The sequence below is a fragment of the Pan paniscus genome, chromosome 18 (assembly GCF_029289425.2).
Source record: "Pan paniscus chromosome 18, NHGRI_mPanPan1-v2.0_pri, whole genome shotgun sequence".
NCBI lineage: Eukaryota > Metazoa > Chordata > Mammalia > Primates > Hominidae > Pan > Pan paniscus.
Window position 1 is genome coordinate 33752814 of NC_073267.2, and position 27848 is coordinate 33780661.

General features: G+C 52.7%; 2 protein-coding genes and 1 long non-coding RNA gene across 7 annotated transcripts in view; 1 reads left to right on the plus strand and 2 right to left on the minus strand.

The window, feature by feature from the left end:
- LOC134729292 (uncharacterized) overlaps window positions 1–8233 on the plus strand; it is a 19929-nt gene extending 11696 nt beyond the window's left edge. Inside the window, exon 2 of the long non-coding RNA XR_010110261.1 lies at window positions 7228–8233. This is a non-coding gene — a long non-coding RNA (uncharacterized LOC134729292). The remainder of the gene's footprint in view (window positions 1–7227) is intronic.
- ZNF764 (zinc finger protein 764) lies at window positions 7174–12860 on the minus strand. Of its 2 annotated transcripts, none has more exons than XM_008959595.4 (3): window positions 11406–12860; window positions 11152–11265; window positions 7174–9534 (listed from the first exon to the last, which is right to left on the minus strand). In XM_008959595.4, the coding sequence occupies exons 1-3, from the start codon at window positions 11599–11601 to the stop codon at window positions 8618–8620; spliced, it is 1227 nt and encodes a 408-aa protein (XP_008957843.4). In that variant the 5' UTR covers window positions 11602–12860; the 3' UTR covers window positions 7174–8617. The 2 variants fall into 2 exon arrangements, with proteins under 2 accessions (XP_008957843.4, XP_008957844.4); XM_008959596.4 differs by having other exon boundaries at window positions 7174–9531; window positions 11406–12852.
- A 10168-nt stretch (window positions 12861–23028) lies between these two features.
- ZNF688 (zinc finger protein 688) lies at window positions 23029–27253 on the minus strand. 4 transcript variants are annotated; one of them, XM_063597561.1, is made up of 3 exons: window positions 26304–26854; window positions 25613–25979; window positions 23029–23782 (listed from the first exon to the last, which is right to left on the minus strand). In XM_063597561.1, exons 1-3 carry the CDS (start codon window positions 26568–26570, stop codon window positions 23262–23264), a joined length of 1155 nt encoding a protein of 384 aa, XP_063453631.1. In that variant the 5' UTR covers window positions 26571–26854; the 3' UTR covers window positions 23029–23261. The 4 variants fall into 4 exon arrangements, 3 of the variants coding, with proteins under 3 accessions (XP_063453631.1, XP_008957850.1, XP_008957851.1); XM_008959602.4 differs by adding an exon at window positions 25189–25302 and having other exon boundaries at window positions 25613–26792; XM_008959603.5 differs by lacking the exon at window positions 25613–25979 and adding an exon at window positions 25189–25302 and having other exon boundaries at window positions 26304–26457.
- Between the last annotated feature and the right edge of the window lie 595 nt (window positions 27254–27848).

A 27848-nucleotide genomic window follows, 5' to 3' on the forward strand; every position in this document is an offset into this window, starting at 1 on the left:
AAGACTGACAGAGGGAATGGCAGTTACAGAGAGTGAAGATGTAGCAGGACAACCTGCAGACAAAACCCTTCAGACACCGAGTTAAAGAAGGAAGGGCTTTATTCGGCCAGGTGCTTCAGCAAGACTCACGTCTCCAACAACCAAGCTCCCCGAGTGAGCAATTCCTATCCCTTTTAAGGGCTCACAACTCTAAGGGGGTCCACGTGAGAGGGTTGTGATCTATTGAGCAAGCACGGGGTACATGACTGGGGGCTGCATGCCCCGGTAATTAGATCGGAACAGAACAGGACAGGGATTTTCTTTTTTTTTGAGACAGAGTCTCTCTGTGTCGCCCAGGCTGGAGTGCAGTGGGGCGATCTCTGCTCACTGCAAGCTCCGTCTCCCGGGCTCACACCATTCTCCTGCCTCAGCCTCCCAAGTAGCTGGGACTACAGGCGCCCACCATCACGCCCGGCTAATTTTTTGTACATTTAGTAGAGACGGGGTTTCACCATGTTAGCCAGGATGGTCTCAATCTCCTGCCCTCGTGATCCACCCGCCTCGGCCTCCCAAAGTGCTGCGATTACAGGCGTGAGTGAGCCACCGTGCCCGGCCCAGGACAGGGATTTTCACAGTGCTTTTCTATACAATGTCTGTAATCTATAGATAAGATAACCGATTAGGTCAGGGGTTGATCTTTAACTACCGGGCCCAGTGTGTGGCGCTGGGCTGTCTGCTTGTGGATTTCATTTCTTCTTCTTTCTTTGGAGGCAGAAATTGGGCATAAAACAATATGAGGGGTGGTCTCCTCCCTTAAAGAAAACCTGAACATAAGGAATCTCAGACCATTTCCGATTGTGATGGCAAAAGTTGTAAAGTGCTATTTTTGGGCCATTGGGAGCCACTGTCCAGTTGGTATTGAGGCCATGTGGTATTGCAGTAAAAGATAAGCCTCTTAGAACAGACCTCTGGGCCGGGCGCGGTGGCTCACGCCTGTAATCTCAGCACTTTGGGAGGCCGAGGCGGGCGGATCATGAGGTCAGGAGATCGAGACCATCCTGGCTAACACGGTAAAACCCCGTCTCTACTGAAAATACAAAAAATTAGCCGAGCGTGGTGGCGGGCGCCTGTAGTCCCAGCTACTCGGGAGGCTGAGGCAGGAGAATGGCGTGAACCCAGGAGGCGGAGCTTGCAGTGAGCCGAGATCGCGCCACTGCACTCCAGCCTGGGCGACAGAGCGAGACTGTCTCTCAAAAAAAAAAAAAGAACGGACCTCTGAATGGAGCCCGAGAGCATTGAGATTGCGGAATGGAGGAGGTGGGGGTAGAGGAAGAAGAGACTGCTGCTGACAAGGACAGTGGGAGAGGGCGTCCCTTTTCTTGCGGAACTTGTCCGGAATAGAGGAGGTAACTGCCGTGTCAGGCATCCCTGAGGAGGAACCAGAGGCCCACAGGCCGGAGGAAGCCCTTGGCCCAGCGCTGGGTCTTTCGGAAATGGAGAGATGGATGGTCAAGGGTTCTGAGGAACGGCAACAGTCTCTTTTTACTCACCCTGGTGGAGGTGGTGGATGAAGTCGTCAGCAATGGGAGAGTCTAGGAGATTCTCTGGGTCTTTGGCAGGTTCAGGGAAGGGGAGATTGGCTGGAAGAGGGGTGATAGGGTAGGGAGTAGGGAGGGAGACAGACAGAGAGAGTGAATGAGTGAGTCCTGGCCAGAGGCTATCCCCTTCCCGGGTTTTGGCACCAGAATGTAAGGTCAGCCGAGAGAAAGGAAAAATAGACCCAAAGTTAGGCAGGCAACTTTTTATTAACCTGCTGGCTGCTCCCTTTAAAGTCAGAGAGGAAGTAGCCCCAAGCTTACAGAATGAGGGGTTTATATTGGGGAGGGGAGTTTGATGGAGTTCTTTCGTATGGCCGCATCCTGGGGTTGTTTGCTGGTTAATTTTGCTACATATTACCTTGTGACGTTTATTACAGGAGGGTGTAGGTAAAGTTTGTTTATGTTTCCCACGACCTCCCCCTGTGCAGTGTGGGTGGTTTGTAATTGGGGTTTGCTTATTGCAGCAAGGTCTGATAAGCAAAGTCTGCTGGCTTCACCGTGGTGCCTAGGTAAGGGCTTAGAAATGTAAAGAGGCTTGGGGGATGGGTGGACAGCACCAAGAAGGTTTCTTGGGCAGTTTGTCCCTAACAGAGGGCTGGTTTGGAGTCAGGGAATCCTGGGGAAGAACACTGACCACTCAGGAAACATATCAAAAAATAGACACATATCCTAAGTCTACATTCATTTCATAAAAATGTATTGGCCCCCTCTTGTGTGCCAAGCATTATTCTTGGGTGGCGAAGACATTGGTGAGGCAAGATAAAGTCCCTGCACTAAGTTTACACTAAGCTGGGGGAGAGAGATACCAGGTATGAATTCAGCTGACACGAGTTTGGGGAAGACCTTCTAGGCAGATTGTGTCCAGGATAAAAACACAGAGGCACAGTTCTGAGGCTTCTAGCATGGGACAGACAGGCTCCTGGAGGAATTTCTTAGAGATAGCATTGAAGGTCATTGACAGAGGAATTTGATTTGCAAGTGTAGCCTATATAGAACAGAGTAGCTAGAACAAAGGCTCATTAAGATAGAGGCATGGGCTCTATTAGCTGGGCGTGGTGGCAAGTGCGTGTGGTCCCAGGTACTTGGGAGGCTGAGGTGGGAGGATCACTTGAGTCCAGGAGGTTGAGGCTGCAGTGGGCCCAGATCATGCCACTACACTCCAGCCTGGGCGACAGAGTGAGACCCTGTCTCAAAAAAGTGTTCATAGCCAGTACCCCCATGGCCTTCTAGGCCCATGGCAAACCAACCTTCTCAAAGTCAAACCCCCATCTTTCCCTACAGGCAAACGATCCCACTTAGCTCCAGCTAAATGGATGGAATCTTTGTTCTCTGAACGTGCCTGTTTTTTTCTGGAGACAGAGTCAGTCTTCTTCTGTCACTCAGCAAAGTGCTGAGATTACAGGCATGAGTCACTGCCTGGCCTGACATGCCTTTATCTCTCTCTCTTTTTTTTTTTTTTTTTTTTTTGAGATGGGGTCTCACTGTGTCAACCAGGCTGGAGTGCAGTGGCGTGATCTCGGCTCACTGCAACCTCCGCCTCCTGGGTTCAAGTGATTCTCCTGCCTCAGCCTCCTGAGTAGCTGAGACTATAGGCGCCTGCAATCACACCCAGCTAATTTTTGTGTTTTTAGTAGAAATGGGGTTTCACCATGTTGGCCAGGCTGGTCTTGATCTCTTGACCTCCTGATCCACCCACCTCGGCCTCCCAAAGTGCTGAGATTACATGTGTAAGCCACCACGCCTAGCTAATTGTTGTAGAGATGGGTTTTCGCCATGTTGCCCAGACTGGTGTTAAACTTCTGGGGCTCAAGTGATCTGCTCCCATTGGGCTCCCAAAGTGCTGGGATTATAGGCATGAGCCACTGCGCCTGGCAACCTACATTTTTAAAAGACACTCAGCCAGGCACAGTGGTTCACACCTGTAATCCCAGCACTTTGGGAGGCTGAGATGGGAGGATCACTCAAGGTCAGGAGTTTGAGACCAGCCTGGGCTCCTGAGACAGGTTCCAAAAATAAAAACCCATAACAACAAAAGAAAGACCAGCCTGGATGACAGAGTGAGAACTTTTCTCTAAAAAAAATTTTTTTTTAATTAGCCAGGTATAATGGTGCACACTTGTAGTCCCAGCTTATGCAGGACTGAGGCGGGAGGATGGCTTGAGCCCAGGAATTCAAGGCTGCAGTGAGCTAAGATCACACCACTGCATTCTAACCTGGGTGACACAGACAAGACCGTCTCAAAATAATAATAATGATAATAATAATAAAAGATAACCTCGTGATTCTGCATCAGGGAGGCCTTATTTGAAAATACTAGCCTAGTATTAACTTCTTTGGGTCATATACATCTTTGCATGCCTACATGCCTATTCCTAGAGACACACACATACACAAACATTCCAAGGAGTTTTAGGGGTCTTGGAGCTCAGATCAACACCTAGCCTTATTTTATTATTATTATTTTTTGAGACGGAGTTTCACTTTTTTTTTTTTTTTTTTTTTTTGAGACAGAGTCTCGCTTTGTCATCCAGGCTGGAGTGTGCAGTGGTGCAATCTCAGCTCACTGCAACCTCCGCCTCCTGGGTTCACGCCATTCTTCTGCCTCAGCCTCCTGAGTAGCTGGGACTACAGGCGCCCACCACCTTGCCCGGCTAATTTTTTTGTATTTTTAGTAGAGACAGGGTTTCACCATGTTAGCCAGGATGGTCTCAATCTCCTGACCTCATGATCCGCCCGCCTCAGCCTGCCAACGTGCTGGGATTACAGGTGTGAGCCACCGCGCCTGGCCCGAGACGGAGTTTCACTCTGGTCACCCAGGCTACAGTGCAATGGCGCAATCTTGGCTCACTGTAACCTCCACCTCCCTGGTTCAAGCAATTCTCATGCCTCAGCCTCCTGAGTAGCTGGGATTATAGGCACCCGCCACCACACCCAGCTAACTTTTGTGTTTTCAATAGAGACGGGATTTCACCATGTTGGCTAGGCTGGTCTTGAACTACTGACCTCAGGTGATCTGCCCACCTCGGCCTCCCAAAGTGCTGGGATTACAGGCGTGAGCCACTGCACCCGGTCTCCCACCCTTAAATGGCCTGGACAGACGAGGGATGGGCATGTGGCCATGGCCTTTACTTCTCACTCTGGCTGGCCACTTGGATGTGGCTTATTCTGTTGATGCAGACAAGCATATCCTCAATGCACAGTGAAGCCTGGGAAAGCCCCTTCCTGACTTCAATTGCTTCTGGGGCTGACCCTCAAAGACCTGTGGTAGCAGAGAGAAAAGGAGGCCCTACCTCTGGTGGAAATATCTGTGCCAAGAAACAAGGAGCTGGCTGGGCACAGTGGCTCATGCCTGTAATCCCAGCACTTTGGAAGGCTGAGGCTCAGGGCGGATCACCTGAGTTCAGGAAATGGAGACCAGCCTGACCAACATGGTGAAACCCCATCTCTACTAAAAATACAAAAAATAGCCAGGCGTGATGGCGCATGCCTGTAATCCCAGTTACTCGGGAGGCTGAGGCAGGAGAATTGCTTGAACCCAGGAGGCGGAGGATGCAGTGAGCCGAGATTGTGCCATTGCACTCCAGCTGGGCAACAAGAGCGAAACTCCGTCTCAAAAAAAAAAAAAGAAAGAAAAAATAAAAAAGAAATGAGGAGCTGAGAATGGGGTGGGGCTGAGGCTGAAGGGTTTCATGACACTAAAAAAAATTGATGAGATGCTGGAAAGTTGGGTCATGAGGGCAGGAAGCAGAGGAGTCAGGTCTGGTTTCTAGGCCCTAAATAAGCTTTACAAACTTCAAAGCACTCAGAGATCTCTAGATAATAATCATAGCACCTTTAAGTGGCAAGCTGAGGGCCAAGATCTGGCTGTCAGTCTGGGCTGAGAACTGGTGTTGCAAGCTGGGCCTCCCGGAGGCTGTGCTGAGGGTTAGGGGAGGGAACTAGGTTGTACACTGGGAATTAAAACCTGGTACAAAAGCCGGGTGCAGTGGCTTACGCCTGTAATGCCAGCACTCTGGAAGGCTGAGGCGGGCGGATCATGTGAGGTCAGGAAATGGAGACCAGCCTGACCAACATGGTGAAACCCCATCTCTACTAAAAATACAAAAAATAGCCAGGTGCAGTGGCTCATGCCTGTAATCCCAGCACTTTGGGAGGTCAAGGCAGGCAGATCACTTGGGGTCAGGAGTTCAAGACCAGCCTGGCCAACATGGTGAAACCTCATCTCTATTAAAAATACAAAAACTGGTCAGGTGTGGTGGCGCACACCTGTAATCCCAGCTACTCGGGAGGCCGAGACAGGAGAATCACTTGAACCCAGGAGGCAGAGGTTGCAGTGAGCCAAGATCATGCCACTGCACTCCAGCCTGGGCATCAGAGAGAGACACCATCTCAAAAACAAAAAATTAAAAAAAAAAAAAACTGGTACAAAGGTATCTTCTACTGCCAAGGTTCCTCTTCTGACCCCAATATGCCCCTGTGATAAGGTGGCGCACGAGTCAACCCGCCCCAGAAAAGCTGAAGGAGAGAGAGACCTTGGTGGGGTCGGATTGGAGATGAGGTTGGAATAAAGTCAGTTCATTACTTCACTTGACACCGGAACAGTGTCTTTTCTCCAAAACTTCTACCTCCTTCCAGGTTGATGAATCTGGTTTCTTCCTTCCTGGGTAGGCCAGACACAGGGCTGAGCTGGGTGACTCTGCATAGGCCAGCAGAGGTCACAGGCCCTTGCTCTCCTCAGGGAGATGTTGTCCTAACCAGGAGCAGGGCAGGGGCTGCCCATGGCTAGACTCTGCCCACAAAGGAATTAGTGGTAGATGGATAATGGGGGTGGGGATTCTGTGCAGAGCTTGGGGATACAGATGGGTAGTCGCCCCTGGCTACAAATCTAACACCAGGTGTTCCTGGCCTACCCCGCTCTGCCCATGATGGTACAGAGGAAAAATGCAAGGTCTGTGTGCCTTGGGACTCTCCTCGTTGCCTGGATTCTGAGTTGACCTGATCTGTCACATGGCCACTTTGTCAGAACTCATCTGGTACGTGGGCTTCACTGATGCTGGGCTAGTCTGACCCCATCCAGGTCAGGGCTGGGTGTTATCACAGGGAGGGGCAGATGCCTGCAAAACCCTGGCTGAGACACCAGTGAAGGCCTCAGGAGTGATGGGTAAAGCCAGCAGTCAGCTAAGAACCCTGAGGTCTCTGTGTGACCCTGGACAGGCTGCTTAGCCCTCCTTGGCCTCAGTGTCTCCAACTGTAAAAGCCTAGGAAAGTGAAGATCTCTTCTAGTTCAAAACTGTGATAAGGCCCTCCTGGCAGGGTCTAGGAGGGCTAAGAAGTCCTGAGGCATGTGGCTATCTCAGGGAGGCCCAAAGAAGACTGGAGGGAGCTCTCAAAACCTTCCCATTCAAAAACAGGAACTGCCTGTTGGCTGATGGCGGACACACCCCTTGGTTTGGGATGAAAGGCAGTCCTGACTGCCTCTTCCTGACCAGGCTGTCCTCTTCAACCAAGGGGTTTCTCTCAGCACTTATGAAGGTGAAATGATTCAATGGAAGAGACAGTACTTTGTAAACCATAAAATGCAATACAAGCAAAGATCTAAAATAAAACCAACTTTTACTTCTCTCTTGCCACCCTTTCTCTCCAACTCCAGAAAACCTGAGTGCTACAGACCACTGTTTGCAAACTCAAATGACCATAGGAACTCAGCAAGTCATATAAATGAGCGGGAAATGCCAGATGGAAAGGCCTGTTTGGACAGAGACGTGGGTCTAAGAAATACTTCCCTTTCTTCTTCGCTGTACTTTAAGATAAACACCAAAAACACTAAAAGCAAGCCATGATGAATGGCACGTGGTGCTTGGTCAGGAGCCCACGGGAGTGGTGGGGATGGGTGGCCGGGCCACGGTGAATTGTGAGTTCTGGCTCCGGCTCAGCTCCCAACAACTGTGGTTTTGTCGGAGCCTAGGTCGAGTTGCCAAATCTTTGGATTTTTCAAAAGACACCAGAAAACCTGTATTTGGTTGCAAAATATCCTTTTCAATTTTCACTACTAACTCATATCACTTAAAAACACTGCCTGGACTCAGATCAATAAATATGACAACCGCAGGCCAGATCCAGTACACAGTCACAGGATTTTAACTTGGGCAGTAAAAAGACAATGGAGGTGGTGGGTGCCTGTAGTCCCAGCTACTTGGGAGGCTGAGGAAGGAGAATTGCTTGAACTCTGGAGGCAGAGGTTGCAGTGAGCTGAGATTGTGCTATTGCACTCCAGCCTGGGCAACAAGAGCAAAACCCCATCACACACACACACACAAAGACAATGGAAGCCAGGCATGGTGGTAGCTCACGCCTGTAATCCCAGCACTTGCGGAAGCCGAGACGACAGGATCGCTTCAGCCAAGGAGTTTGAGACCAGCCTGGACAACAGTGAGAACCTCATCTCTACGTAAAATTTAAAAATTAGCTGGCCGTAGTGTTGCCCGCCTGTAGTCTCAGATATTTGGAACGCTGATGGGAGAGGATTCCTTGAGCACTGCAGGTTGAGGCTGCAGTTAGCCCTGTTCACACCACTGCACTCCAGCCTGGGTGACAGAGCAGGAAGCTGTCTCAGAAATAAATAAATAAATAAATAAATAAATAAATAAATAAAAAGACAATGAGTATTGTGTTCTGGGAGGGTCACAAGAATAAAAATAATGATAAAAAATTTAAAAAGACAATGGGTAAAACAAGGTTCTCCTCTACCTCAGTCCTCTTAGCACCTCTGGGCTGAGAAACAGCTTTTGGTTCCCCTTATGTAGGTCTGGGGGTTCTCAACTCAGCCCTGCCTCAGTAGAGGGGGCCTTGGAGAGCCCTGGGCAGTGGGGAGCAAGGTGCTGGCAGAGGAGGCTGCTAAGGGCCCAAGAGCAGACTGTCCGCACCCCAGGGCCAGCTCTTGCCGTAGATTCTGGGACCTCCCTGCAGGCCGCCGCAGAAGTTCGGGCCCCTGAGCCCATCTCGGGCCTCCCGTAATGTCTAGATAGTCACTTTTAAGGCCGTCACCCACACTCCTGGAATATCTCCGGGTACAGCTGGAAGCCCACGGGCGGGTCCAGGTCTCCGTGGCCAGGGGTCAGGGTCACAGACAGACGCCCGGCGACCCGGCCCCTGTGGCCCCCGGCCCCGGGCCGATGAACCCACTGGTGTTTGGCCACGGCCGACTTCTGGCCGAAGCGGCGGCCGCACTGCGGGCAGGGGTAGGGCTTCTCGCCGCTGTGGGTGCGCCTGTGGGCTGCCATCTCCGAGCTCTGGCGGAAGCAGCGCCCGCAGTCCGGGCACGGGTAGGGCTTCTCGCCGGTGTGGGTGCGCACGTGGCGCCGCAGGTCCGAGGGGTAGGCGAAGGCGCGGCCGCAGTCCGGGCAGGGGAAGGGGGTCTCGCCGCTGTGCACGCGCCGGTGCTGGTAGAGGGCAGAGCTCTGGCTGAAGCGGCGGCCACAGTCGGCGCAGCCATAGGGTTTCTCGCCGGTGTGGATGCGCAGGTGCGAAGTCAGCGCCGAGCGCTGCGTGAAGGCCCGGCCACACTCCGGACAGCGGTGGGGCCGCTCCCCACGATGGATGGCCCGGTGTTTGCTCAGGGAGGAAGCGTGGCCGAAGCCCTTGCCGCAGTCAGTGCAGTGGAAGGGCTTCTCGCCAGTGTGACTGTAGACGTGCTCCACCAGTGTGGAGCGCCAGGCGAAGCTCTTCCCGCACACGTAGCAGCCGTGACGCTGGTCCGCTCGGGGGACAGGGGGGTGGGCACAGAGGGAGGGGCGTCCCCGGTGCGGTGCCTTGGACAGCTGCTCCCAACCATAAGGGGGCCCGGCCGAGGGGGCTTGGGGAGACTTCAGCCCAGGAGACCCGGCGGCCACAGGGTCGGGCTTCTCCAGGGCTCCCGTCCCTTCCCTTTGTCTTTCCTTTTTCTTGTTTCTGGAATCTGCTGAGAGATAAAGAGGGGAGAGTTCAGGCTCGGCTCATCCTGGTCCTTGAATCCCACAGCCCACGTGGACAGGGACAGGCCTGCTGGATCCCCGGCTGCTCCTGGGAGATGGAGGAGTGACACCTGTTCCTCGGCTGCAGAGCCAGACAGAGCCGGGAGGGAGAGAACAGTCCATTCCGCCTCGGGGCTGGGGAAATGTCACGGCGGGGGAAGGGCAGAGATGACATGAACATCTGGGCCTGATCCAGAAGGAGGAACGGACACCTGAGGATGTTCCAGGCAGCAGGAACAGCAAGAAAGGCAGAACCAGGAGGGCATGGCCAAGTTCAGTGGGGCTGGATACTCTGCAAAGGCTGAGGCAAGAAATGAAAGAAAAAAAGGGGGGCGGACGGGGAGAAAGGAACCAGCCTGCAGGTGAACGGCAGGGGTGGGTCCTGAGGTGGAGGTAGAGTCAACAGAGTTTAAGAGACTGGGCGTGGGGGCTCAAGGCGGTAATCCCAGCGCTTTGGGAGGTAGAGAAGGAGGATCAGCCTAGGATTTCAGGACCAGCCTGGGCAACACACCGAGAGCCAAGACCCCCTCTATAAAATATATATATTACATAACAATTTAAAACAATTAGGCCAGACGCAGTGGGTCACTTTGGAAGGCCGAAGCAGGCGAATCGCTTAGCCCCAGGAGTTAAAGACCAGCCTGGGCGACATAGTGAAACCCTGTCTCTACTAAAAATACAAAAAATTGGCTGGGCGCGGTGGCTCACGCCTGTAGTCCCAGCACTTTGGGAGGCCGAGGCGGGCAGATCACAAAGTCAGAAGTTCGAGACCAGCCTGGCTAACATGGTGAAGCCCCATCTCTACTAAAAACACAAAAACAAAATTAGCCGGGCGTGGTGGCGGGCGCCTGTCGTCCCAGCTACTGGGGAGGCTGAGGCGGGAGAATGGCGTGAACCAGGGAGGCGGAGCTTGCACTGAGCCGAGATGGCGCCACTGCACTCCAGCCTGCGCGGCAGAGCGAGACTCTGTCTCAAAAAAAAAAAAAAAAATTTAAGCAGGCGTGGTGGCGGGCGCCTGTAATCCCAGCTACTTGGGAGGTTGAGACAGGAGAATTACTTGAACCTGGGAGTGGGAGGTTGCAGTGAACTGAGATGGCACCACTGCACTCCAGCCTGGGCAACGGAGTAAAACTGTCTAAAAAAAAAAATTACCCAGGCTTCATGGCGAGCACCTGTACAGTCTTAGCTACGCTGGAGGCCCAGGTGGAAGGACTGCTTAAGCCCGGGAGTTCCAGGCTACAGTGAGCTATGATGCCGCCACTGCACTCAGCCTAGGCAACAAAGCGAGACCCTGTCTCTAAAACAAAAACACCAAAAAAAGCCCCCAGAGTGTAGTGACCACGCAGAGGTGAGGACTCAGAGGCGGGTATGGCAGGGCCAGAGCCCAAATCACAGCTCCTTTCTAGGCTGCATCCGGGAGCCACGCAGGGTCTCAGCCTCGTCGTCGCAGTTGAGAAGGCAGTTCAGAGAGGAAACTGCTAAGCAGGTAGCTGGAGGTGGCAGAGGGTACCGGGATGGGACAGGAACAGAGAAGTCCCCATGGGACTGAGCACCCGATACTCCACCTGGGTCCGTTTGTGTCTGACATTTCGCCACCTCCGGATCCTGGGCAGCCGGACCCCACAGTTCGGCCTCCTCCTCCACCCAGGAGATGAGAGCTGGCTTGTTGCCTCCGATTCCTAGGGAAGAAGAACGCAAACCCCACGCTGCGGGGAGGCCACCTGCCCGGCCCCGGGGCCCCCAACTTCACGCGCAGCTCCCAGAGGCGCGGCAGGGCCTGTGGGGGCGCAGGGCTCAGGCGAGCAGGTGGGGCTCTCACCGAGAGCGCTCAGGTGGCCGTAGGTCTCCCGCATCACGTCCCGGTACAGGGCCCTCTGCGCTGGCCGCAAGCAGCCCCACTCCTCCCGGCAGAAGTACACGGCCACGTCCGCGAAGCTCACAGCCCCCGGCTCCCTCCACTCGGGTCCGGCCCCGTTTGGGTCCCGGGGAGGGAGCGGGGCCAGAGGCGGCGCCATGGTGACTGTCAACCCCGACGACGGATCGGCTGCCTTCCCTGGCCTGGCCTGGGCCTGCGGAACCTCCTGCGCCCGAGAAAGCCTCCCTGGCCCGGGCCCAAGGGAAGGAGGGAGGTTACTAGGGCCCCCGAGGGCGCACTAGAGGGCATGGAAACTAACGGTGCCGATGGCAGCGGGTGTATAATCAGAAATGGAATATGCCCTCATAAAAAATGGCGGCGGCGCGGGTACTCGACCTTTGCCCCTACGCAGTCGTGCCCAAGACAACGCCCCCGGTATCTCCAGTCCGCGCTCTCTCCGTACCCGCATCCAAAATGGCCGCGGTGACTAATACAGAGGCCGGCCTTGAAAACTAGCCGCGCATGTTTAGTCCCCGGCCCGGCGAGGCGGTGCAGCAGAGAGCTCCGCCCCGGTTTGCACGAACAAAAGAGCGCCTCGCGGGAGTGAGCTGGCCTCTCGGCCTTACTGAACTCAGGCATTAGTTTTCGTCTGTGGACCGTTTTATAATCGGGCTCCAGCTCATCACTCTCTCGTTTTGTCCTTGTTATCTCAGAAACAGGGCAACAGCAGTCTCTTCCCAATGTTGAGTGTAAAAAACCAATGGAGTGGGCGTGGCGCAGTGGCTCACGCTTGTAATCCGCAGTTTGGGAGGCCGAGGCCAGCGGAACAACTGAGGTCAGAAGTTCGAGACCAGCCTCACCAACATGGTGAAACCCCGTCTCCACTAAAAACACACAAAAAAACAGCCAGGTGTGGTGGCGTGCACCTGTAATCCCAGCTACTGGGGAGGCTGAGGCAGGAGTATCGCTTGAACGCGCGAGGCGGAGTTTGCAGTGAGCCGAGATCGCCTCACCGCACTCCAGCCTGGGCGACAGAGCGAAACTCCGTCTCAAAAATAAAAAAGAAAGAAAGAAAGAAAAAGGAGTGGATACAGGAGAACCTCCTCCATCGTAGGCTTGTTGGGGCCTGAAATTCTGGAAGTTTCTAGATGGCGGAGGCAGTGGGGAGAGTAGGGTAAGGTTGAGAAAGTCAGAGGGTCCTCTCTTCTAGGAGCTTCTCCCATGTGCTGCTCAGGACGCCTCCCAATTGCCAGTCTCCCTGTAGCTGCAGCCGGGCTCTCAGCTCCCCTCACATCCTGCCCCTGGACGGATGGCCCAAGGCTCCTCTGCTCAAATCCAACTCATCCCTTTCTTGCCCCAATCTGCTTTCCCTAGGGTCTTTATCTAGTAAATGTCACCAACTCTCCCCCAGACCTCTCTCTCACTTTCTGATGGTCTATTCTGTGCTCCACGTGACTTCATACATGTCCTGTTGTAGCAGGACAAGCCACAGACAAAACCCCTCAGACACCGAGTTGAAGGAAGGGTTTTATTCGGCTGGGAGCATTGGCAAGACTCACATCTCAAAAACCGACTCCCCAAGTGAGCAATCCCTGTCCCTTTTAAGGGCTCACAACTCTAAGGGGGTCCCCGTGAGAGGGTCTTGATCCATTGAGCAAGCAGGGGATATGTGACTGGGTGCTGCAGGCACTGGTAATTAGAACAGGACAGGACAGGACAGGGATTTTCACAGTGCTTTTCTGTACAATGTCTGTAATCTATAAATAACAAAACTGATTAGGTCAGGGGTCGATCTTTACCAGGCCCAGGGTGTGGCGCCAGGCTGTCTGCCTGTGGATTCCATTTCTGCCTTTGAGTTTTTACTTCTTCTTTCTTTGGAGGCAGAAATTGGGCGTAAGACAATATGAGGGATGGTCTCCTCCCTTACTGTGTATGGGAGTCAGAGTTGCCTCCAACTGCCTTTTAGCTCTTAGTGGGCTCTTTAGTTGAATCTAGGCCCAGATTGAGAATCGCCTGTAATGCTAACTACTGGGAGGCAAAGGCAGGAGGATCCCTTGAGCCCAAGAGTATGAGATCAGCCTGGGCAAGTTAGTGAAACCCTATCTTCAAAAAAATAAAATAAAAATAAACTAAAGTAAAATAAGAACAAATGAATTGACAGTGGACAAACGAGAAAATTATACCGATTGTATTAGTTTTACATGTACATGGGGATCTTCACAAGAGAGGGAAGTCAGAAAAAGTGCCCAAAGCCAGGTGCTTTTATATTTTTTAGACAAAGAACAATAAAATTTCAGCGGGCAGACGCGGTGGCTCATGCCTGTAATCCCAGCACTTTGGGAGGCCGAGGTGGGCAGATCACTTGAGGTCAGGAAACCCCGTCCTTACTAAAAATAAAAAAAAAAAGGTAGCTGGGGGTGGTGGTGGGTTCCTGTAATCCCAGCTACTCAGGAGGCTGAGGCAGGAGACTCACTTGAACCTGGGAGGCAGAGGTGGCAGTGAGCCAAGATTGCGCCACTACACTCCAGCCTGGGCGGGAGAGAGACTTCGTTTAAAAAAAAAAAAAGAAGAGGGCTGGCCCGGTGGGTCATGCCTGTAATCCCAGCACTTTGGGAGGCTGAGGTGGCCGGATCACGAGGTCAAGAGATCGAGACCATCCTGGCCAACATGGTGAAACCCCGTCTCTACTGAAAGTACAAAAATGAGCCAGGCATGGTGGTGCGTGCCTGTAGTCCCAACTACTTGGGAGGCTGAGGCAGGAGAATAGCTTGAACCCGGGAGGCAGAGGTTGTAGTGAGCCGAGATTGCACCACTGCACTCCAGCCTGGGTGACAGAGCAAGACCCGGTCTCAAAAATAAAAAATAAAAGAAAGAAAGAATAAAAGAAAAAAGAAATGACAGGACAAAGAAAATTTGGCTAGGGCAGTGAGTAACTACAATATGTATGGGGGGGTTGTCAAACAGGTACAAGATACAGATGACTTTGTTACGTATGTTTATTCTGGTCCCTTGTGGCTTCTCAGGGCTGTTTTCTTGCCCTGGTACAGAAGGATACTCCCCCAGAGTAAGGTTTCTGGCATGCTCCGTGCAGAAGAAACAGGTCGGATTGCTCCTTCTGAAACTACAATTTCTCTGTTTTTAACTCAGAATATATCAGTATACCAGGCTGTGAATGTTTTACAGGAGGTCCAGGGGAGCCCCTGTGGAGGAGCCTGGAGGGAACTTCAGGGAGGGTGATCCGGCGGGAATCTCAGGAAACAGCTCAACCTGCCGCATAAGTGAGGAGAGCCACTTCTTTCCCTTTTCGGGGATCCGGGTGGGGCGGGCGCCGCTGAGCGCGTCTAGGTGGCCGGATCAGGACGCGAACATCCCTATACCGCAGACACCCCCACTGCGCCAGGAAGCGGCAGTCGGCCGTTTCCGCGGAGCTCTCGGTCCTCAGACACTTTCCCAGTCTCCGTCCCTTCCGCCTTCCCTGGTTCATTGGCTTGGAGCCATGAGCGCGGCCAGTGGCTCCGCGGCTCCCGGAGGGACGCTGGGGGTTTGCCCTGGGAGTAGGGTGCAGGAGGTTCCACGGACGCCTCGACGACCGGTAGTAGCTTCGGGTGGGGCCTAGAGAGGACGGCGAGCAACTCTGTGGTTCCGGAGTCCAGAAAAATGAAAGCGCTCTTAGAAAAGATGGCTGGCGGCTGGGCACGGTGGCTCACGCCTGTAATCCCAGCACTTTGGGAGGCCGAGGCGGGTGGATCACTTGAGGTGAGGAATTCAAGACCAGCCTGACCAACGTGGTGAAACTCCGTCTCTACTAAAAATACAAAAATTAGCGGGGCATAGTGGCACACGCCTGTAATCCCAGCTACTTGGGAGGCTGAGGCAGGAGAAGCGCTTGAACCCGGGAGGCAGAGGTTGAAGTGAGCTAGCTGAGGTCGTGCCACTGCACTCCAGCCTGGGTGACAGAGTGAGATTCTTGTCTCAAAAAAAAAAAGAAGAAGAAAAGATGGCTGGCGACAGTCCAGCTTCTCTTCATTTTAGAGAAAGGCATTGAACAGCTTGAATATCGATCCGGTGTTGCTGACCTAGTTTGTTCCTGCTGGAAAAGTCTTCTCTTGCTGTTCCTCCCAGGCGGCCTTGGCAGCGCCTCTTGCCCGTAGTTAAGATGGGTGCGGCCGCTTTGACCTGGGCTCAGGCAGGTGGCAGCAAAGGCTGCAGGGGAGGGGAAACCGGTCCAAGATTCTCGATCGAGGGCCTGACGTCCCCTTCCCAGTCCCTTAGAGGAGGCCCTTCGAGGAGGCCCACTCAGTGACGGAGTCTTTTTTTTTTTTTTTTTTGAGACAGAGTCTCACTTTGTCGCCAGGCTAGAGTGCAGTGGCGCGATCTCCGTTCACTGCAACTTCTGCCTCCCTGGTTCAAGCGATTCTCCTGCTTCAGCCTCCCGAGTAGCTGGGATTACGGGCACGCGCCACCACGTCCAGCTAATTTTTGTATTTTTAGTAGAGACGGGGTTTCACCATGTTGGCCAGGATGGTCGCGATCTCCTGACCTCGTGATCCCCCCGCCTTGGCCTCCCAAAGTGCTGGGATTACAGGCATGAGCCACAGCGCCCGGCGCCAAGTCTTTATTTTATTATTTTATTTTAGTTCTTTTTAAATTTTTTTCTATTCTATTCTATTCCACTCTACACACTCTCTCTCTCTTTTTTTTGAGACGGAGTTTCGCTCTTGTTGTCCAGGCTGGAGTACAATGGTGCAATCTCGGCTCACTGCAACCTCCGCCTCCCAGGTTCAAGCGATTCTCCTGCCTCAGCCTCCTGAGTAGCTGGGAATACAGGTGCCTGCCACCACGCCCGGCTAATTTTTTGTATCTTTAGTAGAGAGGGGGTTTCACCATGTTGGCGAAGCTGGTCTCGAACTGCTGACCTCAGGAAATCCACCCGCCTGGGTCTCCCAGAGTGCTGGGATTACAGGCGTGAGCCACTGCACCCGGCCTCTACTCTCTACTCTTGAGAGGGAGTTTTGCTCTTGTCCCCCAGGCCGGAGTGCAATGGCATGATCTTGGTTCACTGACCCCAGAAGCCAGGCTGGAATGCCTCAAATTATTGAAGGCAAAACCTTAGCAACTAGAGAGAGGTGGGATTTTAGGCTAGGTTACTACACTGCCATGTAAATGTAAAGAGGAAAAATATACAGTTTGAGAGGCTGAGGCAGGCAGATAACTTGAGGTCAGGAGTTCGAGACCAGTCTGGCCAACATGATGAAATCCTGTCTCTACTAAAAATACAAAAATTAGATGGGCATGGTGCCATGTGCCTGTAGTACCAGCTACTCAGAACACTGAGGCAGGAGAATCGCTTGAACCTGGAGGTGGAGGTTGCAGTGACCAGAGATCACACACTGCACTCCAGCCTGGGCCACAGAGCGAGACTCCATCTCAAAAAACAATAATAATAAATAAGGCCAGGCACGGTAGGTCATGCCTGTAATCCCAGCACTTTGGGAGGCCGAGGCTGGTGGATCACCTGAGGTCAGGAGTTTGAGACCACCTTGAGAAATATGATGAAACCCCATCTCTATGAAAAATACAAAAATTAGCGGGGCATGGTGGCATGCACTTGTAATCCCAGCCACCCAGGAGGCTGAGACAGGAGAATCGCTTGAACCTGGGAGGCGGAGGTTGCAGTGAGCCAAGATCGTGCCATTGCACTCCAGCCTGGGCAACAAGAGCGAAACTCCATCTCAAAATAAATAAATAAATAAATAAATGTAAAGAAGAAAAATATAAATGACAGACTATGATAAGTACTAAAAATAAGAGGGTTGTTTAGGGGTCATGTAATGGGGGGTTGTTCAGATATCTAGGAAGTGTGTGAAATTGCCCAGGATGGGTGACAAACGCTTCACAAAGGGTCCCCTGTAGCATCTCTCACCGCTGTCCCCTCTTGCTCAGGCCCTTGCTGAGTTAGGCCAGGGGTCTCCTAGCTGGCCTCTGGGCCTCCAGCCTTTTGCCTTTGCCGTCCATCTGTCACTGCAGCCTGGTGTAGTGAAAACAGGAAGAGCAGTGCCTGGGAAATAGGAGATTTGGGTTCCAGGTCTACTTCTGCCACTGACTCAGCTTCATGATCTTAATTATGTCCCCTCCTTGGGTCAGGTGCTGTGGCTCATGCCTGTAATCCCAGCACTTTGGGAGGCTGAGGTGGGTGGACCACGAGGTCAGAAGTTCAAGACCAGCATGGCCAACATGGTGAAACCTCGTCTCTACTAAAACTACAAAAATTAGCTGGGTGTGGTGGTGTGCATTTGTAATCCCAGCTACTCTGGAGGCTGAGGCAGGAGAATCGCTTCAACCCAGGAGGCGGAGGTTGCAGTGAGCCAAGATCACACCACTGCACTCCGGCATGGGTGACAGAGCAAGACTCTGTCTTGGAAAAAAAGAAAAGAATTATATCCCCTCATCTCTCTGGCTTCAGCATTCTCAGAGTGTATTCTGCAGAACAGTATTCCCATGAGAAGCTCTATGGAAAAAAAAAAAAACAAAAAACAGCCTTCTCCATTCCCCTTGACGGTCCCCTTTGGCAAATATAAAGTTCAGGGCAGCCTTCAATAAAGAAATGTAGTCCGCCGGGGGGCACGGTAGCACATGTCTGTACCACATGTCTGTAGTCCCAGTGCTTTGGGAGGCTGAGGCAGGAGGATTGCCTGAGCCCAGGTGTTTGAGGCTGCAGTGAGCTACAATCATGCCACTGCACTCCAGCCTGGGCGACAGTGAGACCCCATCTCTAAAAAAATTTTTTCACATTAAAAAAAACTTTCCAGGCCAGACGCTGTGCCTCATGCCTGTAATCCCAGCACTTTGGGAGGCTGAGGCAGGTGGATCATGAGGTTAGGAGTTCGAGACCGGCCTGGCAAACATGGTGAAACCCTGTCTCTACTAGAAATGCAAAAATTAGCTGGGCGTGGTGGCGCGCACCTGTAATCCCAGCTACTCAGGAGGCTGAGGCAGGAGAATTGCTTGAACCCAGGAGGCAGAGGCTGCAGTGACCTGAGATCCCAACACTGCATTCCAGCCTAGATGACAGAGTGAGACTCCTCTGTCTCAAAAAAGAAAAAAAAATTGGAGACGGAGGGCTGTGATGGTTCTACAATAGTACTATTACACATTTTGCCACTGAACTGTACTGTACACTCAAAAATACTCTAAATGATAAATTGTATATTATGTATATTTACCACAAAACAAAAACAAAGACAACCCAGTGATGTCCCAACATACTGAGAATCATGGAGCTGGGTGCAGTGGCTCACACCTGTAATCCCAGCACTTTGCAGGGGGACTTCTTGAGCCCAGGAGTTTGAAACCAGCCTGGGCAACATAGTGAGACCCTGTCTGGAAAAAAAATTAGCTGAGTGCGGTGGTGTGCACCTGGGATCCCAGCTACTTGGGAGACTGAAGTGGGAGGATGACTTGAGCCTGGGAGATCAAGCCTGCAGTGAACCATGATTGCACCATTGCACTCCAGCCCAGGAGAGAAAGCGAGACCCTGTCACAAAGAAAGAAGATGTGGTGTCGGGGTGGGGGTTAGAAAGAGAAGGAAGAAAAGATACTTAGCATCATGGGAAGCGAGAGCCTTGTGGGAGCGCCTCCCCCTCCCTAAGCCCATCTGTCAATCTTCTCCACTTGGTGTCTCAGCACAGCTACAGATGTCCTTTCTGCACCTTGTGGGAACTCATCCCTAGCTTGGAACATCCCACTTGCTGTTCCCTTTCTTTGGAAACGTCTCTACCCCCTACTCTCCCCGACCCCAGCCCCAAGCCTTTGAACCCTGCCCTTCCCCACTCCCTGTCCCCTAACCCTGTTCCCTGTGGCTCTTTCTCAACATGGCGCAGCCTCAGTATCGGTCTGCAGCAGGCTCTTTCTGCACATCGCTGTTCGAGCTCCTTCATAAGCCTTAGTATTTGCATTCGCAGTCCCTTCCTTCATTCGTGTTCTGGTTTATCACCTGTCTCTCCCTCGTAGAAAGTAAGCCCCAAGAGGGTTCCTGTGTCTGTTTCCCCTGCTATGTTCTGGCATGGAGAATAACAGCTAGTGCATGGTAAATGCTTAGCAGCTATTTGTTAAATGCACCAATGAGAAAGAGAAATAGCAGACAGCACTTGCCCTGTGTCCAGCACCAGCGCTGGGGCTGCCCAGAGCAGCTCTATGCTTGACACACTTCACCTGGTTCTGCTCCTCCCTCACTGGCAGGGCCTCCTCTCTCCAGCTGCACCTTCTCCTTGGCCTCCCTGCTCCCCAGAACGGATCACCCTTGGCCTTCACACCCTCCTACTCCTGATCACCCCTTGGTGGGCATCAGGTCCCCTGCCTCCGGCTCTCCATACTGGAACCTCTGGGTCTTACTGGCTCATATTGGCAGTCACCGAGCTGCAGATTCTATGTCAGAAGCCTCTCGTGTCTTTCTTCCTAATTCCAAGGTCACCACCTTGGTCCCAGCTCCCAGTGACCCTCACTTAGGAAAAAATGCCCAACAGATCTCTAGTGTCTAGCTCTGTCCCCCAACCAGGTCACACCCACACTGCTTTGCAAAGATATCTTCTGATAGCACCTGGCAAACAGCACTGCACTTGCTCAAGAACTTTCTGTGGCTCCTCAGTGCCACAGAATGTATCTCAAGCTGCTCTGGTGGCCTCTGTGGCCCTCCCAGATTTGACCCCACTTCTTGGCTGCATCTGTCTCCCATTCTTCCTTATCTAGTTTTTTTGTTTTGTTTTGTTTTTGTTTTTGAGACAGAATGTCTCACTCTGTCGCCCAGGCTGCAGTGCAGTGGCACGATCTCGGCTCACTGCAACCTCCACCTCCCGGGTTCAACCGATTCTCCTGCCTCAATCTCCCGAGTAGCTGGGATTACAGGTGCCCACCACCATGCCCAACTAATTTTTGTATTTTTAGTAGAGACAGGGTTTCACCATGTTGGCTGGGCTGGTCTTGAACTCCTGACCTCAGGTGATCTGCCCACCTCAGCCTCCCAAAGTGTCTTTTATTCTTTCTATGAAGCAAGACTCCTTTGCTGTTTCCTCTGCCTGAAAATCTCCCCCAACACCAATTCATAGGCTATGGGAAGCACAGCCATCTCCTCCCAGGAACATTTCCTGGCATATCACCAACCAGCCTAGGTGAGGTGGTGCCTCTGGGCTTCCTCTGTCATAGCGCCAATTACTCTCTTCCCACGTCGAACGTGGGCCCTGACTCAGCTGTATCACTGGAGCCCAGCACAAAAACCCACAGAGGCTTCAGGAAGGTGTTTGCTGAATGAATGAATGAATGGGGTCAGCTTTCGTCATCGTGGAATTCCCTTATTATCTAGCACAGTCCCTTCAACAGAAGGCACTCAACACACAGTCACTAAGTGCCAATTGTACCTTCTTTTTTGTTTTTCTTTTTGAGACAGAGTCTCACTCTGTCGCCCAAGTTGGAGTGCAGTGGCGCAATCATGGGTCACTGCAGCCTCAGTCTCCCTGGCTCAAGTGATCTTCCCGCCATAGCCTCTCAAGTAGCTGAGACTACAGGCACGCGCCACCACACCTGGCTGATTTTTGTTTTTGTAGAGATGGGGGCCTCACTATGTTGCCCAGGCTGTTCTCAAACGCCTGAGCTCAAGAGATCCTTCCATCTCGGCCTCCCAAAGTGTTGGGATTACAGGTGTGAGCCACCACGCCCAGCATGACTGTGCCTTCTAAGTAAAAACTGGCCAGGCGAGGTGCCTCACACCTGTAATCCCAGCACTTTAGGAGGCAAAGGTGGGAGGATCTCTTGAGCCCAGGAGGTCAAGGCTATAGAGAGCCATGTTAACACCACTGCACTCCAGCCTGGGTGACAGAGTGATACTCTATCTCAAAAAAAGAAAAGAGAAAAGGAAAGGATAAGAAAAGGGGCACTTACTGGGACTCTTAGTTTTCTGCTCACACTCCCCAGGCAGGCTGGGCTGGGACCTGCATCCTGAGTTCCCAGCCCGTGTTTTCTGTCCAGATCTGACTTCTCAAAGGAAGTGGTAGAGACATCTGGGCTCTGTGTTCATTTCCACCCATGCTGCCATATGGGAGTGAAATCTTGAGAGCATCACATTATCTCTCTGAGTCTCAGTTTACTTATCTGCAAACATGGTTATTGATATCCATGCCCTGGCTCCCTGGCAGGCTTCTTTACACTTTCTAAAGTGTAGACCATCCACAGTAATTCACTCTTTCAACAAATGTGTATTGCACAATTACTATGTCATACATCTTGTTAAAATGTCAGTCTCCACGGTAACCCTTTGAGGTAGATAATATTCATCTTCATTTTACAGAGGAGGCACTGAGACTCAGGAAGTTCACATGACTTACCAGCTGTGCCTGGGGTAAGTTGCAGAGACTAGTTTTTGTTTTGTTTTGTTTGTTTCTGACAGAGTCTCACGCAGCTGCCCAGGCTGGAGTGCAGTGGCGCAATCTCGGTTCACAGCAACCACTGTCTCCTGGGTTCAAGCAATTCTCCCATCTCAGCCTCCTGAGTAGCTAAGATTACAGGCACCCACCATCATACCCAGCTAATTTTTGTATTTTAGTAGAGACGGGGTTTCACCATGTTGGCCACTGGTCTTAAACTCCTGACCTCAGGTGATCTGCCCACCTCGGCCTCCCAAAGTGCTAGGATTACAGGCATGAGCCATGGTGCCAGCTTTTTTTTTTTTTTTTTTTCTTCTAAGAAATGGAGTCTTGGCCAGGCGCAGTGGCACATGCCTGTAATCCCAGCACTTTGGAAGGCCAAGGTGGGTGGATCACCTGAGGTCAGGAGTTTGAGACCAGCCTGGCTAACATGTGAAACCCCGTCTCTACTGAAAATGCAAAAATCAGTTGGGCATGGTGGCGTGCACCTGTAATCCCAGCTACTCAGGAGGCTGAGGCAGGAGAATTGCTTGAACCCAGGAGGCAGAGGTTGCAGTGAGCTGAGATGGTGCCACTGTACTCCACCCTTGGTGACAGAGTGAGACCCTGTCTCAAAAAAAAAAAAAAGAAAGAAATGAAGTCTTGCTCTGTTGCCCAGACTGTAGTACAGTGGCACAATCATAGCTCACTGTAGCCTTGAACTCCTGGGCTCAAGCAGTCCTCCCACCTCAGCCTCCCAAGTGGCTGGGACCACAGGCACGATGTGCCACTATGCCTGGTTCATTTTTTTTTTTTTTTTTGTAGAGATAGGATTTCACTATCTCTAGATAGTGATATCCTAGATATCTAGATATCGCTAGATAGCCTGTTGCTCAGGCTGGTCTGAACTCCTGGACTCAAACGATCCTCCCTCCTTGGTCTCCCAACAGAGGCTGGATTTGTGCCACCTGCATCTATTCTACTCCCATCCACTCCAGTGTCTGGGTCCCCTGCTGATGACAATTAGCCAGGATTTGACCACGCCCTCCATGTAGGTCCCCTCCCCAGGCCCTGGTCCCCCTCAGCATCTGCATCTGAAATAGATAAGGAGTGGCTAGTTCCTGAGATGATATAAAGGTCTCTGTTGCACCTTATCTTCAGATAACACTTTGAAATGAGTCCAGGGTCTCACTCTCTTCTTTTTTTTTTTTTTTTTTGTTAAACAAAAGACTGGGGAGATGGGTGGCAAGTCTAATCTATTCGAATCTTTACAGGCACTTTTCTTTTTACAAGTTGGAAACTTGAGGGATCCTTGAGGAAAGCCCAGGGCATGAATTTCAGTTCCGGAGTCCCCGACTCAGTGGCCCACCTCAGGGATCCGTCAGTCCTTCGTGCCAAGGTCAGGCTCAACTCCAGCCTGCGGTGCCGCTCAGCCGCACTCCTCGAAGATGTCTGGGTAGTGCCGGAAGAGCACAGGCGGGTCCCGGTCACCTCGGACGGGGGCCCGAGGCACAGCCCGGATCCCAGGCCTCCGGCCCCGCCGCCCCCCGGAGCAGGAGCGGTGGATCCACTGGTGCGCTTCCACTGCGAACTTCCTCTTGAAGCGCATGCCACACTCGGGGCAGGGGAAGGGCCGCTCCCCCGAGTGCATGCGCCTGTGGCTGACCAGCAGTGAGGGGTAGGTGAAGCGGCGGCCGCAGTCCGTGCACACGTGGCGCCGCTGGCCGGCCTGAGCATCCATGCTGGGTATGGGTGCCGGGGGCTGTGCTCCTGTGGTCGGGTCCCAGGCAGCATTTTTGGGTGGCTGTGCCCGTGCCGGGGCCACGCTAATAGCTGGGTCAGGGTTGCGTTCCACCAGCACTTCAGGACTCTCCTTCACAGGAGCCTTTCTAGGCCCTTTGGCTCTTGGGACTTCCTCGGGTTCCTCTTCCTTCCTGTTTGGGACATCTCCTGGGAAACCGGAATTAAGTTACACTTACAAACACTTTTGCACAGACTGTCTCAGGTCATAGAATGCTTTTCACTTAAGGCAGTGAGGGAAGTTCTGTCCAGTGATTAACACACAGGCTTTAGAACAAGGTAAACAGGATTCAGATCTCCTAAAAGTGCCTTATCTGAGCCTTGGTTCCTTATGCATCAAATGGGAATAATAATGGCTTTTGACTTCACAGCGTTACTGGTTTAGCTGAGTAGATGCATGTTAAGCACTTAGGAAGTGCTCAGGAAGCAGGGGCTATTATTTATTTATTTATTTATTTATTTATTTATTTATTTATTTATTTTTGAGACGGAGTCTCACTCTGTCACCCAGGCTGGAGTGCAGTGGCATAATCTCAGCTCACTGCAACCTCCGCTTCCCAGGTTCAAGTGATTCTCCTGCCTCAGCCTCCCGAGTAGCTGGGATTACAGGAGCCCACCACCACGCCCGGCTAATTTTTGTATTTTTAGTAAAGACGGGGTTTCACTATGTTGGCCAAGCTGCACTTGAACTCCTGACCTCAGGTGATTCATCCCGCCTCAGCCTCCCAAAGTGCTGGGATTACAGGCATGAGCCACCGCACCCGGCCAAGCAGGGGCTATTATTAGTGTGGTTTCTCCGTTTTTTGTAAGGTAAGACTCTTTTACAGATGAGGAAACATTTGCTCAAGGTCACTCCACTGGGGCATGGGGAAGGGAGAAAAGCCAAGTTGTCAATGACTGGGCATTTTTTCTTGTGCCACTTTGCTTCACTTGAGGAATGTGAAGGGCAGACCTAAAGGCACTTCCATTCTTGGGGAGTTTTAGTTATTCCTGAAAGAGGGAGAATGGCCGGGCACAGTGGCTCACGCCTTTAATCCCAGCACTTTGGGAGGCCAAGGCGGGCAGGTCACATGAGATCAGGACCAGCCTGGCCAACATGGTGAAACCCCGTCTCTACTAAAAATACAAACATTAGCCGCGCGTGGTGGCGTGTGCCTGTAATTCCAGCTACTCGGGAGGCTGAGGTGGGAGACTCGTTTGAACCCAGGAGGCGGAGGTTGCCGTGAGCCGAGATCGCACCACTGCACTCCAGCCTGGGCTACAGATTGAGACAGATTGAGACTCCCTCTCAAAAAAAAAAAAAAAAAAAAAAAAGAGAGAGAGAGAGAAAATGAGAGAAACCTGGAAGCCCCAGCACGTTGGACTGGGCTCCCAGTCCTCACAGGACCGCTGTCCCATGTTCTGAAAACTTTGTACCAGGTCTGCCTTCTTTACTCCTCTAGTACCCAACACAGTTGAATTTCTTTAGGGATGCTGGAAGTGGGGGCCTGAAAAGAAACTCTGCTAGACAGGAAGCCCTGGAAAACCAAGTGGGGGGACCCGGGACTATCCCTCACCTCTCCGAGCTCCTCCCAGTCTTTCCCCCTTCTCAGGATCCTGGGCGGCGGGGCTCCAAGCCTCACTCTCCTGTTCCATCCAAGAGATGAGGGCTGGTTTGGGGCCTGGGAATCCTGGGAGAGAACAGGGATCACAGCGCGGGCCTGAGAGGCCATCGTGGGAAGATGACATTCCCCTCCAGGCTGAGGGCACCCCCTCGGAGATTATACTCAACCTGGAAGGGGCTGCAGTGCTGCTGCCTGAATGAAGTGGATGCGGGTGAAAACACTCCCGAGGGGGTACCTGAAGCCCTGGGAACGGGAGGTGGCTGCTGGTGTTGGTGCAAGAGTGCGGGATTAGGGCTCACAGTCCTCTCGGCCCTTCTACATCATCTCCCCTGTGAACCCGGTGAAGGAGGAGGGGGCTCGGACCCGGGGCTCTCACCGAGCGCGCCCAGGTGGCCGTAGGTCTCCTGCATCACGTCCCGGTACAGAGCCCTCTGCGCGGGCCGCAGACAGCCCCACTCCTCCGGGGAGAAGTACACGGCCACGTCCGCGAAGCTCACAGTCCCGGGCTTCCTGCAACCAGGCCGGGTCTCCCCGGGCCTCGGCGCCAGGAGCGGGGCTGGGGGCGGCGCCATGGGGCCTCGCAGCCCCGATCGGCGGCCGCCAGGTCCCTGGAGCCGCCGCCTGCCCTCTCCCGGCCTCAGCTGTCGTTGTCCACAGGAAGGGCGGCCCCGCCCAGCCGTGGCGTCCGAACGCAGCCAAGGCAACCGAAGTAGCAGGGACTGGCTGCTAGGGATTCGAGGATTCTGATAGGGACAAATATAATTCCTCAGTGTTTATTCACTTCATGGCCGCTTGGACATAGACACCCGGGTTAAGGGACCCGGAAGGTGCCTTCAGAAAATATGGCGACCACCTAGCTTCAATTGTCACAGGCTGCTCTTAAGGGCGCCATTCTTTGACCATATCAAATATGGAGCCTTTCTGACTTCTCTGGCCTCATCGTCCCACTTGCCCTTAAATAAAGCCGCTTCGGCTGCTTTTTCTAGTGGGGGAGGCGGGGTGTCTGGGAAGTAGAGGAGAGGCTTCTTGCCTTCAAAAAAGATGTAAGGGCCCGAAGCTTCACTTACCCCTCTGTACCCGCAATACGCAACGGCCGATGATTGGCGACGATCCCGGAAGAAGCTGCGCGGTGATTGGCCTGGGACTGGCGGGGCATTTGAAGGGACCCCGCGCTCCTGAAGCCTCTGTTGACAGACTGGAGCGCAGCGGAGACCTCGGCATCTGCGGTGCTCGGGATTGTGTCCCCTACGGTCTCTTACCGTGCCTCCCGATGGTGGGAGCTGGAATTTGGTCCCCAGACCCCTTGGGAAGACGCGCACACCCTGGCAAACCATGTGTACACCCGCGGTAGAAGCAGGTGCGTGTTTTACAGTAGCTTAGCTGCGGAGTCCACCCAGCCCCTGGCATCCGCAGCTCGGCTCGCTCAGGCTCTAGACCGAAGCTGCAGGCGAAGGAACGTGCTTGGTGAGGATGGAATCGGAATGGGGAAGTTTTAAATTAAATTGTAATTGTTGCTAACATACATGAATTTATTTTTTGTTTGTTTTGAGACAGGGTCTTGCTCTGTGGCCCAGCAGTGCGATCCTAGCTCACTGCAGACTCGACCTCCCGGGCTGAAGCGATCTTCTCACCTCAGCCTCCCGAGTAGCTGGGACCACAGGCGCACACCCCATGCTTGGCTAATTTTTAAATTTTAAAACAGAGACAGGGTCTTGCTATGTTGCCCAGGCTGGTCTGGAACTCCTGGCCTCAAGCAATTCTCCTGCTTCGGCCTCCCAAAGTGCTGTGATTACAGGCATGCGCCACGGTTCCCAGCCATTTCTACTTTTTCTTTGAGAAGGAGTTTTACTCTTGTTGCCCAGGCTGGAGTGCAATGGCGCTATCTCGGCTTGCCCAGGCTGGAGTGCAATGGCGCTATCTAGGCTCACCGCAACCTTCGCCTCCCAGGTTCAAGCGATTCTCCTGCCTCAGCCTCCCAAGTAGCTGGGATTACAGGCATGAGCCACCATGCCCGTCTAATTTTGTATTTTTAGTAGAGACGGGGTTTCTCCATATTAAGTCAGGCTGGTCTCGAACTCCCGACCTCAGGTGATCCTCCCGCCTCAGCCTCCCAAAGTGCTGGGATTACAGGCGTGAGCCACGGCGCCCGGCCCTGCCATTTCTACTTATTTACGTTGTTCCAAATTATCAAAGATAGCATCAACTTTCAAATCCTAATTTTTTTTTTCCTGGGAAACCTTCCTCCTTTAGCCTTCAGTCTCCTCTCTAAACTGGGTTGGGCCTCAGTTCTTCTCATACCGGGTCTCCCCTTCCTGCTGTCCTGGGTTGTATCTTCCGCTTCCTAGATTTAAGGTCTTTATTTTTCAGCCAAGATGGGTCATCGTCATGGCTGGTGGCATTGGACTGTAAATACTAGTTGCCTTCATCCCCACATTTGGAATATACCTGCAATCATACAGGATGCAGAATACTGTTTGCTAAGCGTGGGGCTGGTTGCTGGAGATAACAAGCAAGGCCTACCAGGTCCCTGCTGTCATTCTGGCTCTGGATCTACTTGCTTGGCTCCCCTGCCAGCCCTAGTATATCGAGCCTTCCTTTTTATTCAATAGTGT